Below are 25,231 nucleotides of genomic sequence, written 5' to 3'. Positions count from 1 at the left end.
GGGACTACTGGGAGAGAGATGGGGGAAGAATCAAGTGGGATGTGAAAATGGAGTCCACGTCTGGGACAGTGAAAATGTGGGTCCCAGTCTGGAGTGGATCCAGGCCAGGGCAATGCTCTTTGGAATGGGGTACTTCTGGAAAGGCTCTCAGCAGTCCACTTGGAGTGTCCTTAGTGAGGTCAGCATCTTATCTCCTTATGGTCTCTTTCCATCAACTGCTATATCAAGACATAAAGAAGCCAAAAATCAGACCTGTGCGGCAGCTGTCTTAATCTGTTTGGGCTGCCATAACAGAATACCACACAGACTGGGTGGTTTATAAACAACAGAAATTTATTTATTATGGTTCTGGAAGCTAGGAAGACCAAGATCTGCTGGCACATTTGGTGTCTGGTGAGGGCCCATTTCCTCACATGGCAAAAGAGACATAGGAGCTCTCTGAGTCTTTTTACAAGGGTACTAATCCTGTTGCACATGTGAGGAAACCCTCATGACCTAATCACTTCCCAGAGGCCCCCGCCAGACACCCTCACACTGGAATTCGGTTTCAGCAAATTTGGCGGCAAGCAACTTTCAGTCTGTAGCACTGTCCTACAATACCCCTCTGCTGTGGGCTTTATTGGTGGTAGGTCCCAACTGCAGAGTTGTGGGTCAAAGTGTAAACTGGTTCATTGGTTCATCTCTCTTGGTAGAGTGTCCAGGTGGTTCTTTTGTCTGAATTCTAATATTTAAGTTTTCTTAGTGTCATTTGCTGTGTGGTAATACTTACCATTGCATTTGCAGGTCACCAGAGTGAGTGTGTGCCGTCAGTAGGTAGAACCCACTCCCCATTAGTGGAACTGCTAGACACAGAATTATGTAATAGGTTTCATTAAGCAAATACAGTATCTGCAAACAACAATACTCAAACTTAAGTGATAAAAAACACCTGGAGAGTGTGTTAAAACAGATTGTTGGCCCTATACCAGTGTTTCTGATTTGGTAGTTCTAGGGTGAAACCCAAGAATTTGCATTTCTAGCAAGTTCCCAGGTGATGCTGTGAGGCTGTCCAGGCCCAACCACTTCAAGAACTATTGACTCACTGTGACCTTGCAAAATAAATTCTTGTCATCTCATAGTAGGTTATCTACAGAGTTAAATGTGGCATGGTTACCAGGGTGGGTATGTACATAATCACTGTTAGATCATTTCTGGCACTATATACTCAGCTTTACCAAGTAGCTAACTACTCTTTTTTCAAGTGTTTTCTTTTAAACATAGATGTCAGTCTTTATTAGTATTTTGTGCAAAAGAATGAGGAAGACAAAAGACTGTCTGAAGGCTGAGTGGCCCTCAACAGTTGTAGGGGTGCCTTGTAGGTTACAGAGCAATTTCCCGTCATGTGATCTTAACAGGTGGTGGGGACAGCTGTGACCTGTGCACCATCACCCACTGATTAGGGATGTTAGTACTAGCACTCATCTGACATCAGGATCAGGCTCTCACCCCGTGGGAGTAAGAAGTTGTGCATAGAATTAACATAGGCAGTGGAATTGTATGAGGTGAACCCGGAGATGCATGTTTTTGAGGGCAATGGTTCTGCCTTGCAGTACAAGGGCACTGACAGACACATAATTTAAAAGCGGTGATGCCTTGGGGCAGGTTGAAAGCATTTCCCATGTGTTATCAACCCCCACCCCCCACTACCAATGAAGTGCAAACCCCACTGCTCCTGATGGCTAGAAATGTAGAAACCCATTGGGGTGTGGGGTGTGGCTCTCAACTTTCTCAAGCTCCTGCCTCAAAAGGGTGGGGTCATTCTTCCCCACCCCCATCTTATACCGGCACCGTTCCCTGGAGCAGCCAGCAGCAGACCCAATGGGCAAAGACAGTCCTTGGGTGCAAGCTCCGAAAGGCTTTTCCAAGTAGTGTGGGGACCTCGCTGGCCATACACCCCGCCCTTCCCTCCGACAACCCGGGGTCTGAAATGGATGTGGCCAGGCAGGCTTTAGGACCCCGCGGTACCTAGCAAGCAGCTGCACACTCCTGGAAGTGGCGATCGGGGACGAGGTGGCAAGGTCTGCGCCAGCAACTCCAGCGGCGGCAGAGCAAACGCGATGGGCCGCTCTGGCCGGCTACTGCTGTGGCTCGGAGCCGCAGGTAAGTGCCTTCGGGCAGTCAGGCAACCGTCCGACCAGAGGCGCCTTTTTAGGCTTGGGTGCGGCGGTCGCAGAAGACCGGGTCCCAGTGGCCTCCAGCCGTCTCGAACTCTGGCGGCCAAAGCTCTCGGTCGGGTTCTCGCGCAGTGCAGTACGTGCTTGCATCCGAGGATCCCGATCACGCATCTTGGGCAAGAGGGACGGACAGGCCCTGGGGTCTCAGCAACGCCTGGGGTTGGGACCAAGCCAAGTCGAAGAAAGGACGCGGGGCCTGGAGGACTGAGCTCAGTGCGGCCCTCAAGTCATTCACCGGGAAGGGCTCTCCCGCGAAGAAACTTGCAGAGTTGCCAACCCGCATCTTGCAGGGCTTGGGCGGCCAGGGTTGGATTGGGGCCGGCTTCCAGACGCTGGTGTTCCTGGCTGGGTGGAGTTAAGGGCGTGGCCGCGAGAGGCAAGGGCTGGCTGTGAAGAGTTTATCTGCTGTCCTCCGTAAACATCCTGCCCTTATCCTAATCCCACTGTCTCCCTGTCACCTTTCAGGAGCCATTCTCTGCTCCAGTTCGGGGTCTCAGGTGCTAGTTCCAAACCCCTGGTACTCCAACGTCACCTACCCGCCTAGTGGTCTGGAGCCAGCCTCTCCCTTAATTTTCCCAGGTGAGCACCTTCCTACCTTTTCCGCTCACCATCCCAGGCCCAGGCATGTGCTGTATGACCCTTCGCTCTCTCCCTGCTCCCAGGCACCGAGGGGCCTTGGCTCTTCTCCACCTGCGGGGCCAGCGGGCGGCGCGGGCCCACACAAACACAGTGCGACAGGGCATATGCCGGCAGCAGCGTGGTGGTGACAGTGGGGACCACCGGGCCTCTGAGAGGCGTGCAGTTGTGGCAGGCGCCACGCCCTGGCCAGTACCTGTAAGTGCGGAGCAGGGATGGAAGTGGGTGGTGACCTGGGAGTCTGAGGTTCTGCCCTCAGGGGAATGAAGGTCACGTGTGCCCCACGCTGCATCGTAGGGTCTTCCGCAGCCACTGGTGGCCCAGGCGACCTTGACTGCCCCTTCTAACAGCGGAATCCGGGGAAACGTGGCAATAGTGGCCACTGAGTTAGCTGGTACCTGGAAGGAAGCCTGTTCCCACCAAGTGGAGGGCCCGTACCCAGAGCGGTGCCAACGGGTGGCTTGAACCTGCCCTCATGTCCATTAAGCCTACTGAAATAAGTATAAATCTGATTTTATGGTGTGTAAAAGTTTCCCCATCCCTTCAAAATCAGCGAATGGCCTCTAAGTGCCTCAGATAAATTCTGGAGCCAATCTCTGCCCCAGAAGGGTGGCCCAAAGACCGAAGGTCGAAGGCCGGGGACTCAGCACCTGCTTTCCGCAGTATCTCAGCCTACGGAGCCGCGGGCGGCAAAGGCGCCAAGAACCACCTGTCGCGGGCTCATGGAGTCTTCGTCTCGACCGTCTTCTCCCTTGCTCTCGGAGAGCCGCTTTACATCATCGTGGGACAGCAGGGAGAGGATGCCTGTCCCGGAGTACGAGAAGCCAGGGGAAGGGGTGGTTCAAGTACCCCAAGACGAAGTCAGGATGGCGGGCGGGGGCGTTTCGGGGTGTTCAGACATCTGCGCTGCGAGGAGAGTGCCTGGGGCCTCGCTGATTTCCGGCGCCCGATGCCCGCAGGGGAGCCAGGAGAGCCAGCTCGTCTGCCTCGGAGAGTCTCGGGCGGCTGAGGAGCACGCAACAGATGGGACTGAAGGGACTCCCGGATCGCGGCCCTGGGCCGGAGGCGGCGGGGGTGGCGGAGGCGCCACCTACGTCTTTCGGGTTTGTGCTTGCTTCCTCGAAGTCCGCTCCCGCCCCTAGCGCTTAGCACTGGCATCCCAACCCTCTCCGCGGGTGCGCACTGACAAATTCCATGTACGGGCCTTGGGGTCCCCAAATCCCTCAGCCCGGCTGGGAACCCCGTCCCTTACAACAATCGCTGGGGCGGGAACCCTCGCTCAGTGCCCGGGTCCTCGCTCAACGGCCGGCGGGCGCGTCCCTGAACGTGCCGCTGGCCCCGCAGCTGAGCGCTGGCAAGCTGGAGCCGCTGCTGGTGGCGGCCGGCGGAGGCGGTCGGGCCTATCTGAGGCGGCAGGACCGAGGCGGGACTCAGGCCGCCGCGGAGAAACTGGAGAATCGTTCGGCGGCGCCCGGGAGCAGCGGGAGAGGCGGGGCGGCAGGTGAGGTCGCGGGGGCGGTGGGAGAGGCCAGCTCGCACCCCATCCCGCTGCCAGCCATCCTGCTGTTGCTCCACAGGTGGAGGGGGCGGCTGGACGTCGAGGGCCCCCTCTCCGCAGGCCGGCCGCTCCTTGCAGGAGGGAGCGGAGGGCGGCCAGGGCTGCGCAGAGGCCTGGGCCACGCTTGGCTGGGCTGCGGCCGGAGGCTTCGGGGGCGGCGGAGGGGCCTGCACTGCGGGTGGAGGCGGCGGTGGCTACCAGGGTAGGTGCACCCTTGGGGAGGGCGGCCGGGCAGCCCCCAGGGTGAAGTGAGGCTAGGGCCTTAGAACAGGCCAAGTCCTGCTGAAGGATAGGAAAGAAAGTTGAGCTCTGCCGCGCAGGCCAGAGCAGGTTGAATAACAGCATTTAGAAAAAGAGATCACAGAAGTGCAAAACACACCTGCGGAATGGAGTCCCTAGATTTCCATTTAAATCCAGGATCTTTATCATAACAACAGATCCTCTCTTTCTCTACAACAGTCCCAACATTTTAGAGCTGGCTGAGTTAACAGGCTGAGCAGGAAGGCAGAAAGACAGGGATATTTAAGTCAATATTCTCAGTTCTCATAGCATGATCCCTGAACCAGCAGCATTACCTAAATTAGAAATGTAAATTCTCAGCCTCTCTGCGGCCTACTGAATCAGACACTCTAAGGCAGGATCCCAGCCATCTTTGTTTTAACCAGTCCTCTAAGTGATTCTAATACACTGTAGAGTTTGGAAACCACCAGTATAAAGAAACAGCCCTTGTGTCTTTCTGAGCTGTATACTGTTCATAAGTACTACGTACACATATTCTCCATTATCACAGAAATGGAACATGTGGGTTGGGCCTCTCCATTTTATAGCTAAGGACATGGGACCAGAGGGATTCAGACAGACAAGGAGGTATCTCAACCAGCCTGAGCCAGGCCTTCAGGTCCCAGCTGAAGACTCCCTCCCCACCTCTCTGGCTCCTCTACTGGCACTTGTGAGCTGGCAGCCCCTGTACAGTAATGTTATTGCAGAGAAGGCCATACTGTGATTTCCACTGGGAGACCAGCTTCCCCACTGTTCATATACCAGCTTCCCAGCTGTGAGGCAGCTGTGTGTCCTTTCCTCCCCCAACTTTCCAATTTCCAGGGGGTGATGCTTCAGAGACTGACATCCTCTGGGCTGATGGGGAAGATGGGGTATCCTTCATACACCCCAGCAGTGAGCTGTATCTTCAGCCTCTGGCAGGTACTGGCCCCAGCCCTCCACCTTTCAGCCTGACCTAGTCCTTTTCCTCAGTCCCTAAGCCCACTTCCATCTGAGCCACCAACTCTGCATTGTGAATGACCTAGTTCTTGCACAGCCCAAGCATACTTGAGATTCTCCCTGTCTAGAATACTTGGGAACTGGGCTGTCAGTTGTGATGCCATTATGGGGCATTCTGGGATGCTTGCCAAATATCTCCTTGCTATGAAGTCTTCTCAGATACCTGTGAGCACAAGGATCCCAGAAGTAGTATGCAAACTTGACAGAATTCCCCCCAGCTCTCTCACCCACCTTTAAATAGTTGGTACTACTCCTTATTCCAAAATCCAGGGCCAGAATTAACCATGTAACAGGAAGAACTATGCACATCTCCACTTCACTCTGTTCTTTTACTTATAGTCATGGAAAGCCATGGAGAGGTAGAGATCCGACTGCACCTCAATTGCAGTCATTGCCTTTTGAAAGACTGCCAGTGGCAGGCCAAATGCATGTGCCCAGAGGGCCTGGAGCTAGCTACGGATAACATCACCTGTGTGGGTATGTTCTGGTCTGGACTCCTGGGACCACGGGCTGGGAGGAGCAGTAGGGAAAGATGCCTGCTGTGTGCCAGGTACCAGGCACCATGTTGGGTGCTAGACAGGAGACTGGAGATGCATCAGTGTATGCTCTGTCTTCACGGAACATGTAGTCTAGTGGTCTAGTGTGAGAGGGGCACACACTCTCTATCATCACTGACCTACCTACCTACCTACACCTCTAGGTATCTATGTATCTAGACACAAATATAGATATATATCAAGGTAACAATTGCCGTGGGAGGAATTCAGTGTTTTTTAGGAGCTCTCAGGTTACTTTTGTCTAGGATAAGTGGGGAAAGTAGCATGGAAAAGTTAACACTTGAGCTGAGTCTTGAGGTATGGGTAAAACATTGGGTAGATGGACAGAAAAGAGCTTTCCACTGAAGGTGTCTCTCTTTTGCCCTAGACCTGCCCACTGCCCCAGGCCCTCTGTTTCTGTTGATGGCTGTAGTGGTGGCCTCTACATTGAGCCTTCTTATGGTGTGTGGGGTCCTGATTCTGGGTAAGAAGCATCCAGCAGGCAGGGACGATTCAAGGCTGTCTACCTCCTCTGAACCCTGTGGAGTCCCAGCAACAGACATGGCTGATCTCAAGAGTCCTCTTTCCAGAAGAGCAGGATGGACTCTTTTGGGGTTCTAAGAATAGAAGCAGCTGGGAAGGCCTGGAGAAAATGTTTGCCTTAATGAGCATCTGGAGAGGTGTTCTGGGCAGGGGGAGGCAAAGCAGAGTGGGCCTGATGGTTTCCCTTGTGTAGAGGACATGGAGAACAGGGAAGAGCCAAAAGAGAAAGTCACTTGTCCAAGGTTAGCTGTCATCTCCAGTTCTGGGATGGTGAGAGCCTATTATATGATTCCTTTGGAGCAAGGGTTGCAGACACCCAGAGGGTGTCTGCAAAGAACAAAGGAAAAGCTTCATCACAGCCTCCCACCCCCACCCTTACCCCACACATGCTTCTCCCACCCTCAGTGAACCATAAGAGGTGGCTGGGCCTGTGGGGGACAAGGCTGCCAGGTCCTGAGCTCGAGCTGAGCAAGCTTCGAACCTCCACCATCAAGACAGCCCCCAATCCCTACTACTGCCAGGTGAGGTCTGGCCCAGCGCAGTCTTGGCCTCTGCCTCCAGGGCTTACTGAGGTTTCCCCAGCTAATGTCACTCTGCTCAGGTGAGTCCTCCCCCTCCTTCCTATACATGCTGAATCCCTACCCAATTCCATTCCCTGCTGTGGTGAATTATGGATCCCAGGGAGCATCTGGCCCAAACCCCTTGTGTAGAGGAGATGGAGGCCCGGGATGCTCCAAAAGGGAAAGTCACTTGTCCAAGGTTAGCTTTCATCCCCAGTTCTGGGATGGTGGGACCCTATAACATGATTCCTTTGGAGCAAGGGTTCCTTCCACCCCAGGGTGTCTGCAAAGACCAAAGGAAAGGCTTCATCACAGACTTCCACCCCTACTCTGGTCCCACACATGCACTCTTTTCTGACCTGGCTTTGTGCCAGCCAACATCACCTCTGCAGGGCCCTCAGATAGACCAGCTGGGCATATGGCTGGAGGTTGGGGGAGACAGGGGGTGGGTAAGGGAGGTAAAGGAGGCCTAGATCCTCTAGGACCCTTCTCCAGGCCCAGCCAACCACTCCCTTCCAACCTGTCTTCCTGCAGAGCCCTGGGCCATGGTGCCTTTGGAGAGGTCTATGAGGGACTGGTAATTGGCCTTCCTGGGGACCCCAGCCCCCTACAGGTGGCTATCAAGGTAAGATGGCTGGGACTTCTGGCTGGGGTAGGAGAGCAGAACTCCACAGAGGAAGGAACAATTACTGAAGCTAGTGTCAACTGCCTTCCTGAACTGTCTGGGGGAGCTTAGGACATCTGTACCCTGTTGCTCTCCAGACCCTACCAGGACTCTGCTCTCGTCACGACGAGCTGGATTTCCTCATGGAGGCGCTCATCATCAGGTATGCCTGTGGCCAGGGGCAGGGGTGGAAGTTGGGAGAGAGACACCCAGAACTGTTGCAGGAACAGCCTGTCTTCATCCTGGAGCTGAGAGGTACCAAGTCTAGGGACATAGAGATCCTCTACAGTTTTAGGGAACCTAGAGCATGGTTCCTCTCCCTGCTGGTGATGGGGTATATATACCATCTGCTCAGCAAGTTCAGCCATCAGAACATTGTACGCTGTGTGGGACTCAGCCTCCAGGCTGCCCCTCGCCTAATTCTGCTGGAGTTGATGTCTGGAGGGGACATGAAGAGTTTCCTGAGGCACAGTCGGCTGCACCTGGTAAGACCCTTCTCCCAGCTCTCCAGGCCCTTTTAAAGACCCTGTCCCTGTGTCCCAAAACCTGCATGGATTAATGTACCCTCTGCCTGACCCAGGCTCAGCCCTCACCTCTAGTCATGCAGGACCTGCTCCAGCTGGCCAAGGACATAGCCCAGGGCTGCCACTACCTGGAGGAAAACCACTTCATCCACAGGTGGGGATTGAGTTGGCTTGTGAGAACCCCAGCCCAATTCCTTCCCCAAGGAACAATCCTTTCACATAACTTTTAAGAAAATAGATCAGGATCTAGCTTCTGAGTTATGGCAATGATATTTTGCCCAACTCTGCAGGGATATTGCTGCCAGGAACTGTCTGCTGAGCTGCACTGGGCCCAACCGAGTGGCCAAGATTGGGGACTTTGGGATGGCAAGAGATATCTACAGGTGTGGGGCCTGGAGAGATGGGGAAGTCTGCTGCTCCAAAGGAATTTACCAGCACCCTGCTGGTATATGAACAACTCATCACTCCCCTCCTCCCCCCCGTAGAGCCAGTTATTACTGCAAGGGAGGCCAGTCTCTGCTGCCAGTCAAGTGGATGCCCCCAGAGGCCTTCCTGGAGGGCATCTTCACATCCAAAACAGACTCCTGGTGATAATACGCCCTCCCCCCTCCCCTACCCACCTTGGGATTATGTGAGGGAGAGGGATGGTGTGCCTGATGGGCTTCATTCGGATCATCTCACTTGTGATGCAGGTCTTTTGGGGTGCTACTCTGGGAGATCTTCTCACTGGGCTACATGCCCTACCCCGGGCGCACCAACCAGGAGGTGCTGAACTTCGTTGTTGGAGGGGGACGGATGGACTCTCCCAGGGGCTGTCCAGGGCCTGTGTGAGTATGGAGCGTTGTCCAGGGAGGTAGTCCTTCACAATCATGAGTGGACACCAGCCCCTGCCTCTCCCCAGGTACCATATCATGACCCGGTGTTGGCAGCACCAGCCTGAACTCCGCCCTGGTTTTGACAGCATCTTGGAGCATCTTCAGTACTGCATTCAGGTGTGCCCCTGCCCTCCCCTGCCCATCCTGGTCTTGAAAGTCAGGAGAGAAGCCATAAAAATGCTGTGGCTCCCTTCTTCCCTACCTTCCCATTACAGGACCCTGAGGTGCTGAATTCACCCCTGCTAATGGAGCTGGGACCCAACCTGGAGGAAAAAGGGGCTTCTGAGCTGGGGAGCAGGTCTTTGGAGAGCCTAAGCTCCCCACAGGCCCAGGAACTAAATCTGGAGAGCTTGAACAGCTGGAGAGGGAGCTTTCATGGCTCCTGGCTGTCCTCTGGCCTCAAGCCCCCCAAACCCAGACGCCTCCAACCTCAGAACCTTTGGAATCCAACCTATGGCTCCTGGGCCCCAAGGGGCCCTGAGGGTGAGGACTCAGGCACTGAAGGTAGCACCGGTTCCTCCCCACACTCCTCCCCAGGCTTCTAGGTAGCTTGCTAGTCAGGTAGCCTCTGCCCCCTGCAGTCTGTGCTGTATGTCTGGGCCTGTCTCAGGGCTGGCCTGTCACCACTGGACTCTCCATCCTGAAAACCAGCCCTAAGCCTCCTAGGGAAGAATCTGGCCACTCCCAGCCTTTGATCTTTGGGACCAGCAGCTACCCTCCATCCCCAAGTGTGGGTGGAGAGTTGAAATTATCTCCTGCAGGATGTCTTCTCTGGTTGCTCTTCCCCCATGAGCATCCTTCATCTGGGCAGCCCCCCACCTCCACAGATACCTCTAATAAAGAGCTCTTCTCATATTCTCCAGTGATCTGGGTGTGCATGACTGATGCCAAGGAACTAAGAGGGAGCAGAGGAGGGAGGGGACTAGGCTTGAGTAGCCAAAGCTGGTGTCTTTGAGTTTTATTGGGAAAGGGAGTAAGTCCATTGTAGTGTGGGAGGTTAGACCAGTAGAGCTAGTGCCTGAAAATAAAATGCATTATCTGGCCTCTCTGGAGAGACACTTAGTCTGCTCAGAAGAGCTGGGCTGAGGAGGAAGCCCATTGTCCCACTCTACGCCCCCCACCCTCACCCCATAGGTCAGTGTCACTGGCTCTGAGAACGCTGGGCTTGCATGGGGGACAGACCCCCTCCCCTCTCTGCGCGTGCAGAGCGCCCATAGTGGTTGACACCTGGCCCTGCAGGACCGTGTGAACCGCCCCGCACCGCGGGTTTCCGTCTCTCTCCGGCATGCACTGGCGCGGCGCAGCCACCGGTCCGTCTGTTAGACCCGCCGGTCGGCCAGGGAACAGGGGCCCAGCCTCATCTCTCAGCCAGGCTGGCCAGGATGCCAATGAGATTGTCCAGCCCCAGCAAATAGCCGTCCTCACGATTGCCCTCCTCCCAGGGCCGCCTGTGGTCCAGGGTTCGGCCGTCCGGAAGGGGCGTGGTCTTGCCGAAGTCAATGAGCCACACACCGGCGCGATGGAAGTGATCGTGCACGAAGAGGAGTGAGCTGCCAATCACCTGCGAGCCCCACACCTCGATCAGGGTACAGCCCTTTCCCGGAGAAGCTCCCCACCCTATTCCTAAAGTAGCCCTCACACACCACAGACCCTGCAACCCGAGCCTACCCTACCCCTCTTACCTCGTGCCTCCTAAAGAACTCAGATACCTCCAGGGTGTCCCGGATCTGCTGCAGGCGGTTCAGATACCTCCGCTGGAGAGGGTGGGGTAAGACGGGAGAGCAAAAAACTAAGTGAGCCTCTGCTAAGATTACAGGCCATTAATCCTGCTAGCTTGCCTTGGCAGGACGTGGGGAGCAAGGCACAGGCACCCACCCGGTGCGCAGCCCAGAATGGAAAGAAAACACCAATAAATGCTACAGTGCGAGTCACATAGGCGAGGGCACTAGACCGGACGACTTAGAGACACTCCTCGGTTTCAGGCTCCCCAACACCTCAGGGTTCTTAGGTTCAGACGCTCACCAGCACTTCCGCATCACCTTGCACAAATTCTTCGAAGACGCGAATCACCTCTTCCCGGCTTCGCGTGGTCTTGAAGTCGGTGCTGCAGGAGCCGTCGGCTTTCTGAAGGAGGTGGAACGGAAGTGTCAGAGACCCTATATCTCCCGAGAGAAGAGGATCAGGCTAGAGCAGTGACTGCCAAGGACAGAAGGACGGTCGCCAGCGGGTGCCTCTTAGGGGTGGCAGTCAGCATGGGAGGCGGACACCGCACAGTGGGGCCGGGTCGGAGGAAGGGCGGGCTACTGCAAAGCAAAGTGGGCCTAGCTCACCTTGATGCCCTCGATGCGGAAGCCGAGCGTGGTGCTGGAGCTGATGCCTTCCCGCCACTGCATATAGCGCGGCTTGGTGACTGCGCGCTGCGCGTGCTCTTCCTCAGTGGGCGCCCCGGGGTCTACCGCCAGCATTTTCTTGTACATGTCCTTCCGCAGCTTGGGCCGCTCGCGAGCTTTGGTCAGCTCCTCTTCCAGGTAAGTCCTACCGAGGCGCAGGCAGCGGCGGGGCATGAGGGCGCGCCCCCGAACCCGGTCGAGCGCGGCTTTGTGCACACCACGCGGTAGAACGTTCATCCCTGCTCTGGGTCCCGCCCGGTCCCCGCCTAGCCCGGCAGGGCACGCATACCTGACTCCCATCTTGCAGTCAAGTACGCAAGGCCCATCGAAGCCGTCAAGCAGGTCCTGCAACTGCAGGTAGCTCTCGCCGTCGCGCTCCACCACGCCGTGGAAGGCCGGCACGCAGTCGCGCAGCGCGTCCACCATGAGCCGCGCCAGGCAGTAGCGCTCCGGCTCTGAGCTGCGCTTCAGGATCAGCCCGCTGGTGCCCGCTGCCTTGAAGCTCCCTGCAGACTCGCACCAGTTAGAGCTTAGTCCCTTTCTCCCCACCCCACCGCACCCACCCACCCAACCTGCGCCTGCCCGGTGCTCACCCGTGTGCCCAGCCAGCTGCACCCAAGCATAGCGCTTCTTGAAAGGGCTCATGACGGGCAGATTCACCATGGTCCGGATCTTCTGCCAGTGGCTTTTCTAAAAGCAACACGGTCGCGGTCTCACGTTGGCGTCTTAACAGTGCCATAAGCTCTCCCTCCTCTGGAACAGGGGCTCGGTCCCGCCCCGCCCCACAAAACAAGCTGCTAGGGCCAGATGATTCATTCATTCACTCACTCAAGGGAAGTTTATTGTGTGCCTGTGTGGTAGGCACTGAGCAGATAATCAGCTTCTTGAATGCTCTGGAAAGAGCCCTGGACTTAGTGTGAGAGGCTCAGGTTTTTCACCTCAGTTCTGCCACTCCAAAGCTATGTGGGTAGGTTACCAAACTGCTCTGTCCAGGTTTTAGAACTTTTGTGAGCATGAGAATCACCTGACGGTCACCCTTGTCAAAAATGCAGATTCTCAGGTCTGTGGGTAAATTCTGAGTAGGTCTTTGGTGAAACCAAAAACTTGCATTTCCAACACTGCCTCTGAGTTACTTTCTTCATCTGTAAAATGAGGAAATAACTACTCTCATGGGGTTGTGAGTAGTAAATGGGGCTTGGGTGTGACAGGCTCCTTCCCACCCCCACCATTCCACAATAGCTTGGCCTGAAGGCAATGCTAGACAAATACGGTTACTGTTTTATTCATTTGGGACCATCGGTTCCTCTCATTTAGAGACAAACACAGAAACAAACCTTTACAAAGGCCCAGGGTTGGGAGGCCAGCCTGGCGGGGCCTGGAGAAAGAATGGCTTGGGACTCCCTGAGCCCCTCTTGATATCCCTGGATGCCACATCACTCCCCACCAGTTGGCAAGGCACAGGGCACTCTTGGTCCTGATCTGAACTCAGAAAACTGAGCTTTGAAAATGAGATGCAGAGCTGAGAACCTGTCATCTTAGATGAAACTGGGAGGGAAATGTCGGTTTTGGTGTATCTCTTGCCTCATGACCATTGCTTCTGGCCTCCACCTGGTGCAGAGAGCATCTCATTCTCTGGACCTTTCTTTCCTCTTCCCACCCAGAACTCATCAGTCCTGTCCACCCTCTGAAGGTTTGCTCATCCAAATGGTGTGTCTGCTGCCTCCTCTCAGGGATGCCTGGCTTTTAAAGGAGTTATACCAGTGTGCCCCCACAGGGGGAGGACCCAGGAACCCAGTGTCCCTGACCAGAGGGAGAGGGAGAACTGGGATAGTAGCCAAGCAGAGGGAAGCTGCTACTATAAAGCCCTTTCCCATGCGGAGCAGATACGGGTTAGTGACAGAGCACTGGATGGGGAGTCAGCAGTTGGTTCCAGTCCTGGTTCTGTCACTAGCTGAGTGAACCCAAGTGAGAATTTCGTCTGTGTGAGCCTGTTTCTTCTGGGAGGACAGAGCTACTGCCATAAGAGAGGCCACCATTTACTAACCGCCCATTGCACGCAGGCACTTAGCCTCCATTAGACAGCATTGTCCCTGCTTGCCTACTGAGTCCCTACATGGCACACTAGGGTGTGATCACGTGTCCAATCCCTAAGGATCTGGAGGTGTATCCAGAAGCAACCCACTAGAAGCATGACATCTCTTTCAAACTCCCTGTTTTACTCTTTAAATACACACAAGGTTTGCATTCTGCTGCATAATAAATCCAAGTTTTATTATAAAACTCTTCCACCTCCAAATCCTCAAGTAAAATTCCAGGAAGAAGTATGTGCCATGTGTATTCAGTGGCACCATCCTATACCCTCTTCTCCCCCACATCATAATTTGAGAGTCATCATGGTGATGATGATGGCAATGAGGCACATGCACAGCGAGTGTATGACTGCGGCACTGCTGCCATTTTACAGGAGTTAGCATTTCCTCACTCCCTGCCCCACCCTCCCGGTCTCTGGGGGAAACTCCACCAGCTCAGCCTCCTCCCATGTTCCAGTCGCCTTAGCAGGCTCCAAAGTGCTACCACCCTGACTCCCTTTGGGGGTCAAATGGGACCCTGCGTGAGCTTTGTACAAGCTGAAGCAAGTTGCAGCCAAAAGGCAGTTTAAGGAAGTGTTTTGAGCTCTGAGGAAACACTGAGCTCTGCCTGGGGCTCCTCTCTGTTGGCCAGACACCTTTATTTCTCTTCACCCAAATGACTGGGTTTAATGGTGGTAGGGACAGGCGAGCTTCAGGCAGCTTTAGAGTCCTATTGGCAGACTTTGGGGGATGGTGGGATGAGAAAGGACTTAGTCAGAGGGTACATCTAGTGCTGTAGTCACCCCAATGAAAGAGGGAACCAGCTTTGGGTTAGGTGAGACAGGGAACATCCCTCCTTCTGAGATCACGTGGCAGCCAGCAGTGAGTGAAGCTGGAAGGTGGGCCTAGCAGAAGAGGATTTAGTACCTGCAGTCCTGGGCTACTGCCACTTGTTTGATGTGTGATAACACAGCATCAACTCCCATGCTGAGGTAAATTGGGGTAATGACCCACTCTCTCCCCCTTGATCTTGTGCGGGTCCCATTAGCCAAGAGCAGCAGCAACAAAGGCTGGTTCCAGCCATGCAAGTTACAAAGGGCTTTCGTGCAAGCCCTCCACCAACTCAGGACGTTCATAGGATGGAATTTAGCTCCTTGCCAGTAATGGCTATGGTCAAACATGGAAGAAATTGATGGAATTGTCATGGAGCTCTCTGCCATCTCCCATCTTAGGAAGCTATCTCCCCCAGTGAACATAATGCATAGAAAGATGCATGTATCCAAAAAGGCTCCTGGAGAATCATTCTGTAATGGGTGGGTGGGGATTTTGGCACATGAATAACAGCAGGGAAGATATTTTTGAGCAGGTAAGGCTTTTATTGTATGTATCAGAAAGCAGATTTATCATGTCACAGAGTGAAATCTTGCTAAAAAGAGGGCCAAAGCCCCACCCTCTGGCCCAGCCTACTCCCCACGGAATCCAGGAAACCAACGCACAGCCAGGGGCTACCCAGGCAAAAAGCCCAGGGGAGCTGACGGAGAGAGTCTCTGACAAAGTCACAGGAAGACCCTTTGATAAATTCTCACCCAGAGCTGGACAGGGAGCATCTGTCTCCGTGAAGCCCTGAAGACTTCTTACACCACACCAGACACTCAGTGTATCTTCTGCCAGAAATGGACCTTTGCCCTCTCTTTGGTACTCATCCCCATGCTTCCTGACTTCTACTCCCTACCCCCAGCTAGCCAGTCCCTGGCTGAAGCTCTCTACAGCCGGATCTCCTCCCCATGTTCCCATTGCCCTCTCAAACTAGCACTCCCTGTGCTGGTGGTGGAGGGGGGTAGCAATCAGTTTAAATTTATAAAATGATTTGCACTAAGGTATAAGTGACCCACGACTTTACCCTCCCAGGGGCATTTGCTTTTTAAAAAGGAAGTCTGTTAACCTAAATTCTGATCTATAATTAGTAAAAAGTGAAGTGTGGGAGTTCTGGGGCCAGGACCAGATGGCATCCAGGTCTCCTTACCCATCCCAGAGCACTGAAAGAAGAGAACCAAATGAACAGGAGCCAAACACCTTCTGTTCTACAGCAATACCCCAAAATTGTCTTAAGAGGCAGTCAAGGCCTAAAAATACAGTCATGCCACCTGCCCCTTGGGATAGGCCCCCAACTCCTCTCCTGGCCTGTCTGGGTTTTCTTGCCCGGGACTTTACTCTCTACCAGAGGAAAGGCCAGGGAAGGGGGGAAGCTGCCCAGTCCCAACTACCCTGGGAAGAGCCCAGCTTCAGGCTCTGGTTAGGCTGTGCAGGGCTCCTAGGAGCTGATGCAGAAGGACGGGTGTGCTGGGCAGAGACAAGACAGAGCCTCCCAGGGTTTCCCTGTGCATGGGGAGCTACTCCCATTATCTGCCCAGGCCCCAGTGTAACAGGCTGTCCAGCCACCTCCCAACCACTGCCGCTGTACCCTCCTCTCAGGTGCATCCTCTACGGTCAGCCAGCAACGGGCCCTGCTTTCTGCCTGGGGAAGCCCTAAATGCAGCCTGGGCGGGAGCTCTGTGCCGCTCCCGGACCGGCCACGAGGCAAAGTCCGCTCCGGGCACTTCCACGAGGACGCTGGCGGCCTCTGTCAACAGCCTCTGGCTTATCTGCCGCCTCCGTGGCTGTTTGCCTTCGGGGAGGCCCCAGCGGGCGGGGGATTGGGAAGGCCTGAGAGACGCAGCCTTGGAGCTGGAAGGGCTCTTAGCGTCCATCTGCTCCAGCTCCTGGCAGCACCGGAGGACCGGGAAGCCCAGGGTGGAGAGGCCAGCCGAAGCCGTCTAGCCGACTTATGCGACTGGTCCCGAAGTCCTGACCCCAGCCAGGCTGCCTAAATTGCTTGGGCGGGAAGAGGGAAGCTGGGGGCTGCCTTCGTGGCGCCCTCCCTCCTGCGCCCGCCTCTCAGTTGTCAGATTTGAGCGGAGGAGCGGGGGACCCAGAGCTACTGCTCCGGATTTTTGGAGGAGGTGGGAAGGACCTCATTGTCCCATATTCCACCGCCTTGGAAATCCCTCGGCGGAACCAGCACGCCTACAGGGGCTTGCACTACGGTTGCACTAGGATCGATCATGGGTCAGTGGTACCCTACCCCCGGAGGAGGACAGAGGGACTCCCCGCACCCTACACCGAGTGGTGGGGTGTGTTCCTGCTCTATGAGACTTTTTTCTTTTTCTTCTTGTGTCACTTACAAACCATGCCGCCCTATGGGTAATGTAACTCTCAGGAGGTAACTGAAGTCACGGATTCACTGCAGGTCATTACAGTGTTCCCCCACCTGGTCCAATCCGAGCGTGTGGCGGAGCCGTGGCTCAGAGGGCCACGCCCCTGTGCTATACGCACAGCGCCCAGGCCACCCCGGCGCACGTCCGCGGCTCTCACCTTCGGGGCAGTCCCGGAGCCACCAGAGCCTGCAGGGCGCCCTTCGCCGCTCCCTCTGCTCCAGGGACACTTGCATAACGTGGATATAGAGCAACTCCTTTGTGTAGACCGCGGGTAGTTAAAGTATTTGGCCTTGGTTAAAACGAGGGAGACACAGCAGCTGATCTAGGAGCCGCACACCCCTAAGGCGCAGGCACCAAGAACGACTTCACCGCATCCCGGGCCTGGATTATCCAAGGGTCAAACCTGGCCCCGGAACAACCAAGATAACAGAGGCGGAGATGACAGGCTGATCCCGCCTTTTCAGCCTCAGTTTATCCCGGGCCATAATTAGGATCAGTCAACCGAGGAAGGCTGACTTCTCTGCCAGAGCCCCCAGGCCCGCGCCCCTCCTTTCCCTGCGTCCACGCCTCGTGCGGGCGCAGGGAGCAGACGGCTGCAGCTCCGGAGCCGAGCCTGGAGCGCCGCTCCACTCCCACTCAGGAGAGGGAAACCGTGGCAACGGCGGGGGTGGGGCCGCGGCGCCGGCGAGGGGGCGGGGAGAGAGCGAGACTCGTGCGCCCCCCTCTCTCTCCCATAGTTCGTGGGGCAAGGCCGAGCCTCTCCGCTCTCTCCGGCCCTACCTCGCAGCCAGCAAGTCGCGCTCCCCGCCACCCACCCCACCCGGTCCCCATGGCCGCTCGCAGACTCCTCCTCACTCTCCTTAGACGCCCGGGGTCCGAACGGCGGCCTGCCTGTGGAACCCAGGTGAAAACGGCCAAGACGAGAGGTATGCCTGGAGCCTTCCTACGACCCCTATGCCCCTCCTAAACAGTGAGAACCGAACCCTCCGCAGAGGGAGCTTAGGACAAGAGCCGGCCCTCTGGAGCCCAAAGCTGGGGCCCCTGCGCGCAGCCCCCGCGCCCGGCGCCGGCCCCGCCCCCGCGGCCCGTACCTGACCCGAGTCCTCGCTGGCTTCCAGCTGCACGTTGCCGCGGCTCCGGCTCTCGCTGTCACTCAGTAGATCGTCCTCCGAGTCCTCGGGCAGCGACGAGGAGCCCGTAGAAGAGAGCGATGAGGTGGAGAGGCGGCGCGGCTGCTGCAGGTGCGACGAGCCCACGGTCGGGCGCCAGCCACCCTCTGATTCGGGCGGCCTGGGGCTGGCCGGGGGTACGTCCGGCTCCTCGGCCGTCACAGTCAGCTGCGGGATCACCGGGGCAGGAGGAGCCCGCGGAAGCCCGTTAGGAACCTGTCCCCCACGCCGTTTGGCCCCCCGGGCCCGGGGCTCCCCTGCAGCGGCGGCGGCAGCGACCGCGGCGCAGCGCGCCTCGAAGAGCAGGCGCAGCTCCCCGACACTCCGGCGCGGAGCCCTCTCGAGCCCCGGGCTGCAGGACCCCACGCCTCTCGGCCGCGCCATGCTCGCTGGGCCTCCGGGCAGGGTCATTCCCTAGCGCAAGAGCCGCAGCGGAGCCCACCAGCCCGCGGCGCGGCGGGGACTGGAGACGCTCAGCGCCCCCGGCGCGAGCCTGCCCCGAGGCGGAGCCTGCGCGGCCGCCCTCCCGCGCCCCGCCTCGGCCGCGCCCCCTGCCCACTCCTTTCACTTTCAGAGAGAGCGCGGGCCTCCCAGGGGGCTGGCCGGGAAGAGAAGACTCCCTGGTATTCCTCCGGGTGACCAGGAAGCCCAGTTCCTGTGGACAGAAAACCGGAGCCTGGCCCTCGCGGCCTCTCTGTGCCCGCCCTCGAGGAGACGGGGGGCGGGGAGGGCCGCTCCGCCCCCTCGGCTCTGCTGCCCGCCGCGGCTTCGGGGCTGTGCAGGACTGCTCCCGGAGGCTCCCAGGCGGCAGGCTCCGCCGGGAAGGGCTCGGTTTTGCCCTTGCTCTCCCACCCAATCCCTCGGGTTCCTTTTCCGCGTTCCATCCACCCTGCGCCAAGTCTTCCAGGTCTCCGGGGCTTTTCTCCGCCCGGGACCCCTTCAGTACAGAGTTCAAAGCCATTGGCTTCCAAAAAAACCTCACCCCAGGGCGTGCGCCCAAGTAGGAGCTCAGTCCCAAGAACGAGCTGAGGCTTCTCCCCCCAAAACTCCCCACATCCCGGCGTGCAGAGAACAAGATCGAGGGGCGGGGCCTGGATCTCCCCACGCGTCCTGGCGGAGTCCTGGGCAGCGTCCCCGACTGCTGGCTGGCGGCGACTGAGCCCTTCCTTCTGGCCTTTCGGAGTTCCTGGCTTGGAGTCCGCTGTGTGAACTCTAAGCAAGTCATCTCACCCTCTTGAACTGCTGATTCTCCCCCTCAGCGTTGTTGTTCACCTCACAGGATTGCTGTGGGAAAAAAATATATGAAATCTTTAAAACGTTAAGATAGTTTTAGTGTGAATGATAGAGCCAGGCTCAGGTTCGCCTCTACATGTGATTTTTGGCAGTCTTCTCACCTTTCCCAGTGCTCTTTCCTCCCTTGTAAACTTAGGAAAACTTCACCTGACCCACAGAGCTGTGGCTGTGATGCTGGACAGAGGGCGCAGATGTTGGTGAGGTGTTTCATACATAGTGGTGCGCTCATCCGTGGTATTGTCGCGGTGGGGCTTTGGCAGCCTCACATGGTTAGTGAGCAGTTGAACTGCAAGGCTGCTTTGAGTAGAAGTCAATATTCACAGCATTTGCTGTCTTCCGCAAATGCCAGCACTGAGGATCCCTCACCAGGGCCCTGGGATTGTCGGGGACCCTGTGGGGAGAATGTCCCTAGAAGGATTGCCTCTGGTGCTGATAAAAGCCAAAAAGAGGAGTTTCTTTCACTTTCTCCCTTCAGCCATGATTCAAGGATGACCCAGGAAGAGAGCAAAGGAACCTTCCACAAAGAAAAAAAGAGAAGCTCCTGGGGGAATTGATGAAAAAAATAAAAAGGTGGAGGGAAGAGTGGGGGTGGGGAGAAACTGAGGTGATGGAGGAGTGAGACAAACAAGGAAATACAGGAGTTTGATACTTGAGTCCTCTATAGAGAAACTGGGAAATCACCTGGCTACCTTCTCTGGGGTACAGAATGTGGAAGAGCCTGCAGGTCTGTGAGAAGGGCGCACTTTAGAACTTGGCCACCCGGAAACGCTCAGGTCTTTTTTCACTCCCTTCTCTCCCTCCTTCGGAGCTACCCTGGTCTGTAGGGGCACTAGTACTGTCCTCAGGGTGGGTGCTGGGGGCAAACCAGGGTGGGGACAGTCAGCAAAGACCTACCAGAGCTGTAAAGGTAGGGCAGGAAATTAGAGGAGGAAACAGCTGTGTGTCACTCAATGCATGGCCGCCGGTGGTGGCATGACAGACCAGAAGCCACGGCTCTCTCCTGGCTGCCAAGAGGAAACTTGGGAACAATTTCATTTCTTCTTGTATCATGCACTTGCCCAAAGGCCAGTGACCAGAGAAAAGCTCTTTGCCATACCAGCCGAGGTAAATTTCACTGGAAAAGTAAGGGCAACCCTGGGAATAGGTACTGAAGTGAGAGCTAATTTCATAGACTTTTATAGTGGGAAGGGCCTTTAGATGCATCCTACCCTCCCCACTAAAAATACAAGAGAAGTAACAGAGAGGTGAAGGCACTTGCACAAGGCCACACAGTTAATTGGTAGAAAAGCCAGAGTGAGTACTGGCGAGGTCCCCTGACTTGTATTCCTGTGCCAAGTTCAGTTTCTTTTATTCACATCTTGTAGTTCAGTCCCTAGTTCTTATGAGTGAATGTAGAGTCTGCCTCCACCTACTACAGGTGGAAAACATAAGGGCACACACTGGAGCAGGGCTCAGGGGTCCCACTATAGCTGTGGGACAAGGTCAAGGGGCTCTCATGTCCTCTTAATCAAGCCAGGAACGACCTTTCAAATCCTGGAATCCTGTTCTTTGTGCCTCGGTTTTCCCTAGTCCTTGAGGCTGTAAGAGAAGGGAGATGGACAAAATTAACGGACTACTATGGCCTCTTGGGTACTGCAAAAAGTGGGGAAACAGGGACATAGAAGAATGTTTCAAGGTTTTGATGGTCATTAGGTGGCTTATCTGAGACAGGCCATGAGAGTCCCTTGTTCACAAGGCCAACTGCATGTCTGAGGAAAGAAACTGATCTTTCTTCTTGTGGCATCCCAGGTCACTAGAAGCCTTCATTGCCTTCAGGATTTATGAAAGGAGGGGGCTAGAAAGTGGGGTCAGGTGAGGGTCTTCTGGGTGCCTGATTTTATTCTGCAGCTCCTGCATTTAGCTCTGCCCCTTCTCCCACCCCCAAGGCAGCACAGTCACCCCAGGGACAGGACCAAGTTCTCTGTTCACAGCTTCCCAAGACCTTAGGCAAGGCTTCTCACTTAGGAGAGGATGGAGCACAGCCCTTAATCTGTACTCCTGAATGGGCTCCCTGTTGCTTTGAGAGGACTTGAAGACCTCTCTGGAGAGAGCAGAGCCTCTATTGGGTGTTTGTGTAGGGGGTGAGGAGATGTGCCAGGGGACTGCTGACAAAAGGTCCTATAGACCAGGTGATACAGGGTCTCATTCTAGTCAACAACTCCTGACATGCTCTGTGGGGCTTGATGTCCTCCAATGGACTTTCTGACCCCAAGATTCCAGTGTTCTGTGACAATACCTGTGATTCATTCGTTCATTCACAGAGCAAACTTCCACTGAGCAGCTGCTATGAACCAGGCATTGTGCCAGGTGAAAGAGATACGGAATGAGTAGCTCTTATGATGACCCCCCTCTTTAATTGAAGTGGTGGTGTATCATGTACGTGTCTTCTGGAAGGAAATCAGAAAGGACCCAACCATTAACAGGCCCCAGGATGCTGCGTGGCTATATTAACTGTTTGCACAGGACTAACAGTGAGATCCTAGTCTTTCAGCTGCTTCATGCACCTAAACCATTCCCCAGCCCTGGCCAGTCTGATGCCTACTCTGCCCAGAGCATACTAGAGAGGGCTGGCCAGAGCAGGGCCTAATGGAAACTTGAGGATGGTAAAGGGTTGGAAGTCTCCTCCTGGGAAAAGGAGTGCCAGGCGGTCTTCATCCGAAAACCTCAGACACTTTTCCTTGCGTCTGGGCTCTCTCTGACTCCACAATTGATAGATTTTGTGGGAATTTCCTGAGATTGGGGGCTGGATAGTTTAGCAGGGTTTGGTACCTAGCAACTTCACTGAGCCTCCAACTGAACCATGCTTGTCTAAAACAAACAAAATGTGTCACCATGCCTGTGTATGCACAATAAGAACATTTTCTCTTCTGACACACTTCAGAAACAAGGTTTCTCATCCCTCCCAGGAGTCTGTGTTCCTGTGGTTCTCCTGCCTGGTCTCTCCAGAATTTAGAAGCACAGACTCTCTCCCAGTGGCCAAGTGCAGGCAGAGGGGACCAGGAGCATCTGAGGTCAGGGTCTCGGGGGGCCGCTTAAGGGAACTGCTCTCAAGAACGCCCGCAGTGCAGTCGGCCTCTGTCCCCAGTGCCCACACCAGAGCAAGTTCTCGAATCCTATAAATGAGGGGGCTGGGCCCCTCGCCTGATTCCCTTTGTGATCTGTCAGCGTGACCTCCATCCTAGCTGTGTGGCAACGGAGTCCACAGAGCATCCGGAGGCCAGGCAGAACCAGGAGCCTCACGGAAGCTGAGTACAGGCCCGGGTCCGGGTGTGCTACTGCCAGCTCCACCTCGGCGTCGGCCGCAGGGGCACCTCGAGGCACGCACGGGGAGAGCTGCTGACAGCTGGGGCCCCAGCAACCAACTCCGGGAAGTCGCCGGGCCGCGCGCCCCGCTGGGCCCAGGCCTGGAGATGCGCACGCTCGCGTGCTGGCAGCCCGGCAGCCTCCTGGCAGGGCGCTCGGACCCGGGCTCCACGAACAGAGGCCAAGGCCGTAGGCTTGACGGGGCCCGTAGGGGAGAGCGGGCCTCGCTTCCGTCTGCTGCAGCCGTGTGTCTCTTGCGGGGCCTTGGGTCGAACTCCAGGACTGGCAGCCTGGGCTTCTACTGCGGGCGGTGCCCGCAACGCGGGTCTCCTTCCGGTGTCCCTGCGGTCTGGGGACAGGCGGCTGGGGAAGGTGGGGTCGAACGCCGTCAGCTTGCCGCCGTTGCTCTCTTCCCTCCACCAACATGCATTGGTTGTTAACTGCCAGGCGGCGCTGGGGATTCGGAGAGAAATGGCGGCAGACACAAGCTTCTAGGGTCCTGGTGGAGATACACAAGGAATAAGTGCAGAGAGGTGAGTGTCAGCGCCCAGGGGGAGTGGGTGGGAGATGCTCCCAAAACCCCAGAGGGATCACAGGAGGCTTCCCGGATGAGGTGACCTTTTGGTTGAGGGCTGAAGGCTGAAGTGAGGAGTTCTCCAGGGAAAATTGTTGGAGGTAGACCCTTGCATTCCAGGCAGGTGAATGTGTATGTGGCCCAGCAAGATGAGGTCTCAGCAGGAGCTTAGCAAAGCAGGGTCATCCACAGCTGGAAGAGAAAATAAAAGGATAGGATACTCTCAAGATAGATATCATGGAAAAGATCAGATAGTTGTACTTCACACTTTTTTTTTCTAGTTTGCTATTTGTTTTATGTTTTAAATTACTCTTGGTGGTGCAGGGGGAAGTCAGGCCTAACAATCTTTCTGAGCCTGCTGGGGTCTTGGGGAGGGGGCAGCCTTCAGAGCCATTGAGGACTAGAATCGGACAATGCTTTCAGACCAGCCATCTGCAAAGGGAATATATGTTGAGGGGCTGGAGAGAATAGCAGCTGCAAGGGCAGGCTAAATGACAGCTCTCCTTTTCTGGCTGATTCTCCAGGCTAGCCCCAGCAGCCACCAGGGAGAACTTCAACTTGGAGGTGGAGTTCCTTGGCCCCCTGAGGTGGGGGCTGCCAGGAGTTTCTGGGCAAAGCACTTCAACTTCTGGTCGTGCTTCTGCCCCTCTGCAGCTGGGGCTGCTCTCCTATGGCTTCTGCCCCTTCACTCACCCTGCTGCCCATTGCATCCCCACCTGTGCCACTCTGCCTAGTCTCCCTTCCAAAGCTCAGCAGCCTCTGCTCTCATTAACTGCATTTATTGAATCGCTACTGGATAAAGGAATACTTAATCTTTAACATGATCCTGACAGATCTTACCTTAAAGATAGGGACCTTGTGGCTCAGAGGAATTAACTAGCTCAGTCCTTGGTACTAAGTAGCAGAGCTGATATGAACCCTGCACTGAGCCCTCATGCCTTGTGGCTCTCCACTCTCCCTTGGGTCCACAGAACCACCGGCAAGCCCTAACCCTGCCAGTGTTGCAGTGGCTAAGCTCCTATGGAGACCCAAAAAATACTACCTCCAGTCCCACTCAGCAGGCACTGGGACTGGCTTGGAGAACCTTACAGAGAAGGCAGGTACTGGCGGGCCCTCCCTTAATACCACTGTTCCCTCCAGCCCAATACTATTCCTTCCCAAGGGAGCTCAGCAAGTCATGTAAAAATCCAAGCTGTGAGTAGATGGTTGCACCGCTCCTTAGAGCTGCTGGATACTACCACCCAGGATAACCCAAGGAAAGCCCCCTGTACCCCAACTCTAGAAGATACAGTGGGCCTACTTTGCACCCCCATTCACCCCCCCGCAGGAGGCTGCAACCACAGCACAGGGCTTGGGAGATAAATGGACTGGGCTGTTCTTTGCCCAGAATCCCTCTTATCTAGGCCCAGGGAGCGCACTGCTCCCAACAGTCAGGTAGTGGGATACAGAGTGGGAGACAACCTCACTGGACCAGTTGCTGAGTGAGCCCCAGGGACCCACCTCTTCTAACACGAGACAAGCTTGGACTGGCCTCCTACCTTGTGATTGTTACCTCCCATCTTCCAGCTCTAAAGGCGGGTAGATATCCAGGATCTTACTTCCTAGCTAAAAGATGGTCAGAAAGATTTAAGACACAGACTCCAGCAGTGGGGGTGCAAAACCCTTACAGGTCTTCCCAACTTGGGAGTGCAATGGAGATACCAGTATTTCCTCCATAGCCACCCTCACCTCAACTGGTTTTCCCATTCATGAT

General features: G+C 55.7%; 3 protein-coding genes across 8 annotated transcripts; 1 reads left to right on the top strand and 2 right to left on the bottom strand.

The window, feature by feature from the left end:
- Positions 1-62: 62 nt before the first annotated feature.
- Positions 63-10,244, top strand: LTK (leukocyte receptor tyrosine kinase). 5 transcript variants are annotated; one of them, XM_017648709.3, is made up of 20 exons: positions 63-2,139; positions 2,679-2,792; positions 2,876-3,047; positions 3,513-3,663; positions 3,809-3,952; positions 4,194-4,350; positions 4,427-4,609; positions 5,509-5,607; positions 6,025-6,162; positions 6,610-6,705; positions 7,170-7,365; positions 7,859-7,949; positions 8,087-8,151; positions 8,344-8,473; positions 8,569-8,666; positions 8,803-8,895; positions 8,998-9,099; positions 9,205-9,339; positions 9,414-9,504; positions 9,603-10,244. In XM_017648709.3, the coding sequence occupies exons 1-20, from the start codon at positions 2,097-2,099 to the stop codon at positions 9,930-9,932; spliced, it is 2,628 nt and encodes an 875-aa protein (XP_017504198.3). In that variant the 5' UTR covers positions 63-2,096; the 3' UTR covers positions 9,933-10,244. The 5 variants fall into 5 exon arrangements, with proteins under 5 accessions (XP_017504198.3, XP_017504197.3, XP_036874708.2 ...); XM_017648708.3 differs by having other exon boundaries at positions 8,278-8,473; XM_037018813.2 differs by lacking the exon at positions 4,427-4,609.
- A 64-nt stretch (positions 10,245-10,308) lies between these two features.
- ITPKA (inositol-trisphosphate 3-kinase A) lies at positions 10,309-19,593 on the bottom strand. Of its 2 annotated transcripts, XM_037018814.2 has the most exons (8): positions 18,192-19,593; positions 17,258-17,389; positions 12,371-12,467; positions 12,067-12,283; positions 11,718-11,922; positions 11,410-11,511; positions 11,070-11,141; positions 10,309-10,948 (listed from the first exon to the last, which is right to left on the bottom strand). In XM_037018814.2, exons 1-8 carry the CDS (start codon positions 18,678-18,680, stop codon positions 10,745-10,747), a joined length of 1,518 nt encoding a protein of 505 aa, XP_036874709.2. In that variant the 5' UTR covers positions 18,681-19,593; the 3' UTR covers positions 10,309-10,744. The 2 variants fall into 2 exon arrangements, with proteins under 2 accessions (XP_036874709.2, XP_036874710.2); XM_037018815.2 differs by lacking the exon at positions 17,258-17,389 and having other exon boundaries at positions 10,311-10,948; positions 18,192-19,588.
- A 1,309-nt stretch (positions 19,594-20,902) lies between these two features.
- On the bottom strand, positions 20,903-24,936 carry LOC140843283 (uncharacterized). Its single transcript, XM_073212265.1, has 2 exons — positions 23,523-24,936; positions 20,903-23,403 (listed from the first exon to the last, which is right to left on the bottom strand). The coding sequence occupies exons 1-2, from the start codon at positions 23,591-23,593 to the stop codon at positions 22,614-22,616; spliced, it is 861 nt and encodes a 286-aa protein (XP_073068366.1). The 5' UTR covers positions 23,594-24,936; the 3' UTR covers positions 20,903-22,613.
- Positions 24,937-25,231: the final 295 nt, after the last annotated feature.

Source organism: Manis javanica, chromosome 8 (genome assembly GCF_040802235.1).
Source record: "Manis javanica isolate MJ-LG chromosome 8, MJ_LKY, whole genome shotgun sequence".
Lineage (NCBI taxonomy): Eukaryota > Metazoa > Chordata > Mammalia > Pholidota > Manidae > Manis > Manis javanica.
This window is presented reverse-complemented; position numbering and strand designations above follow the sequence as displayed.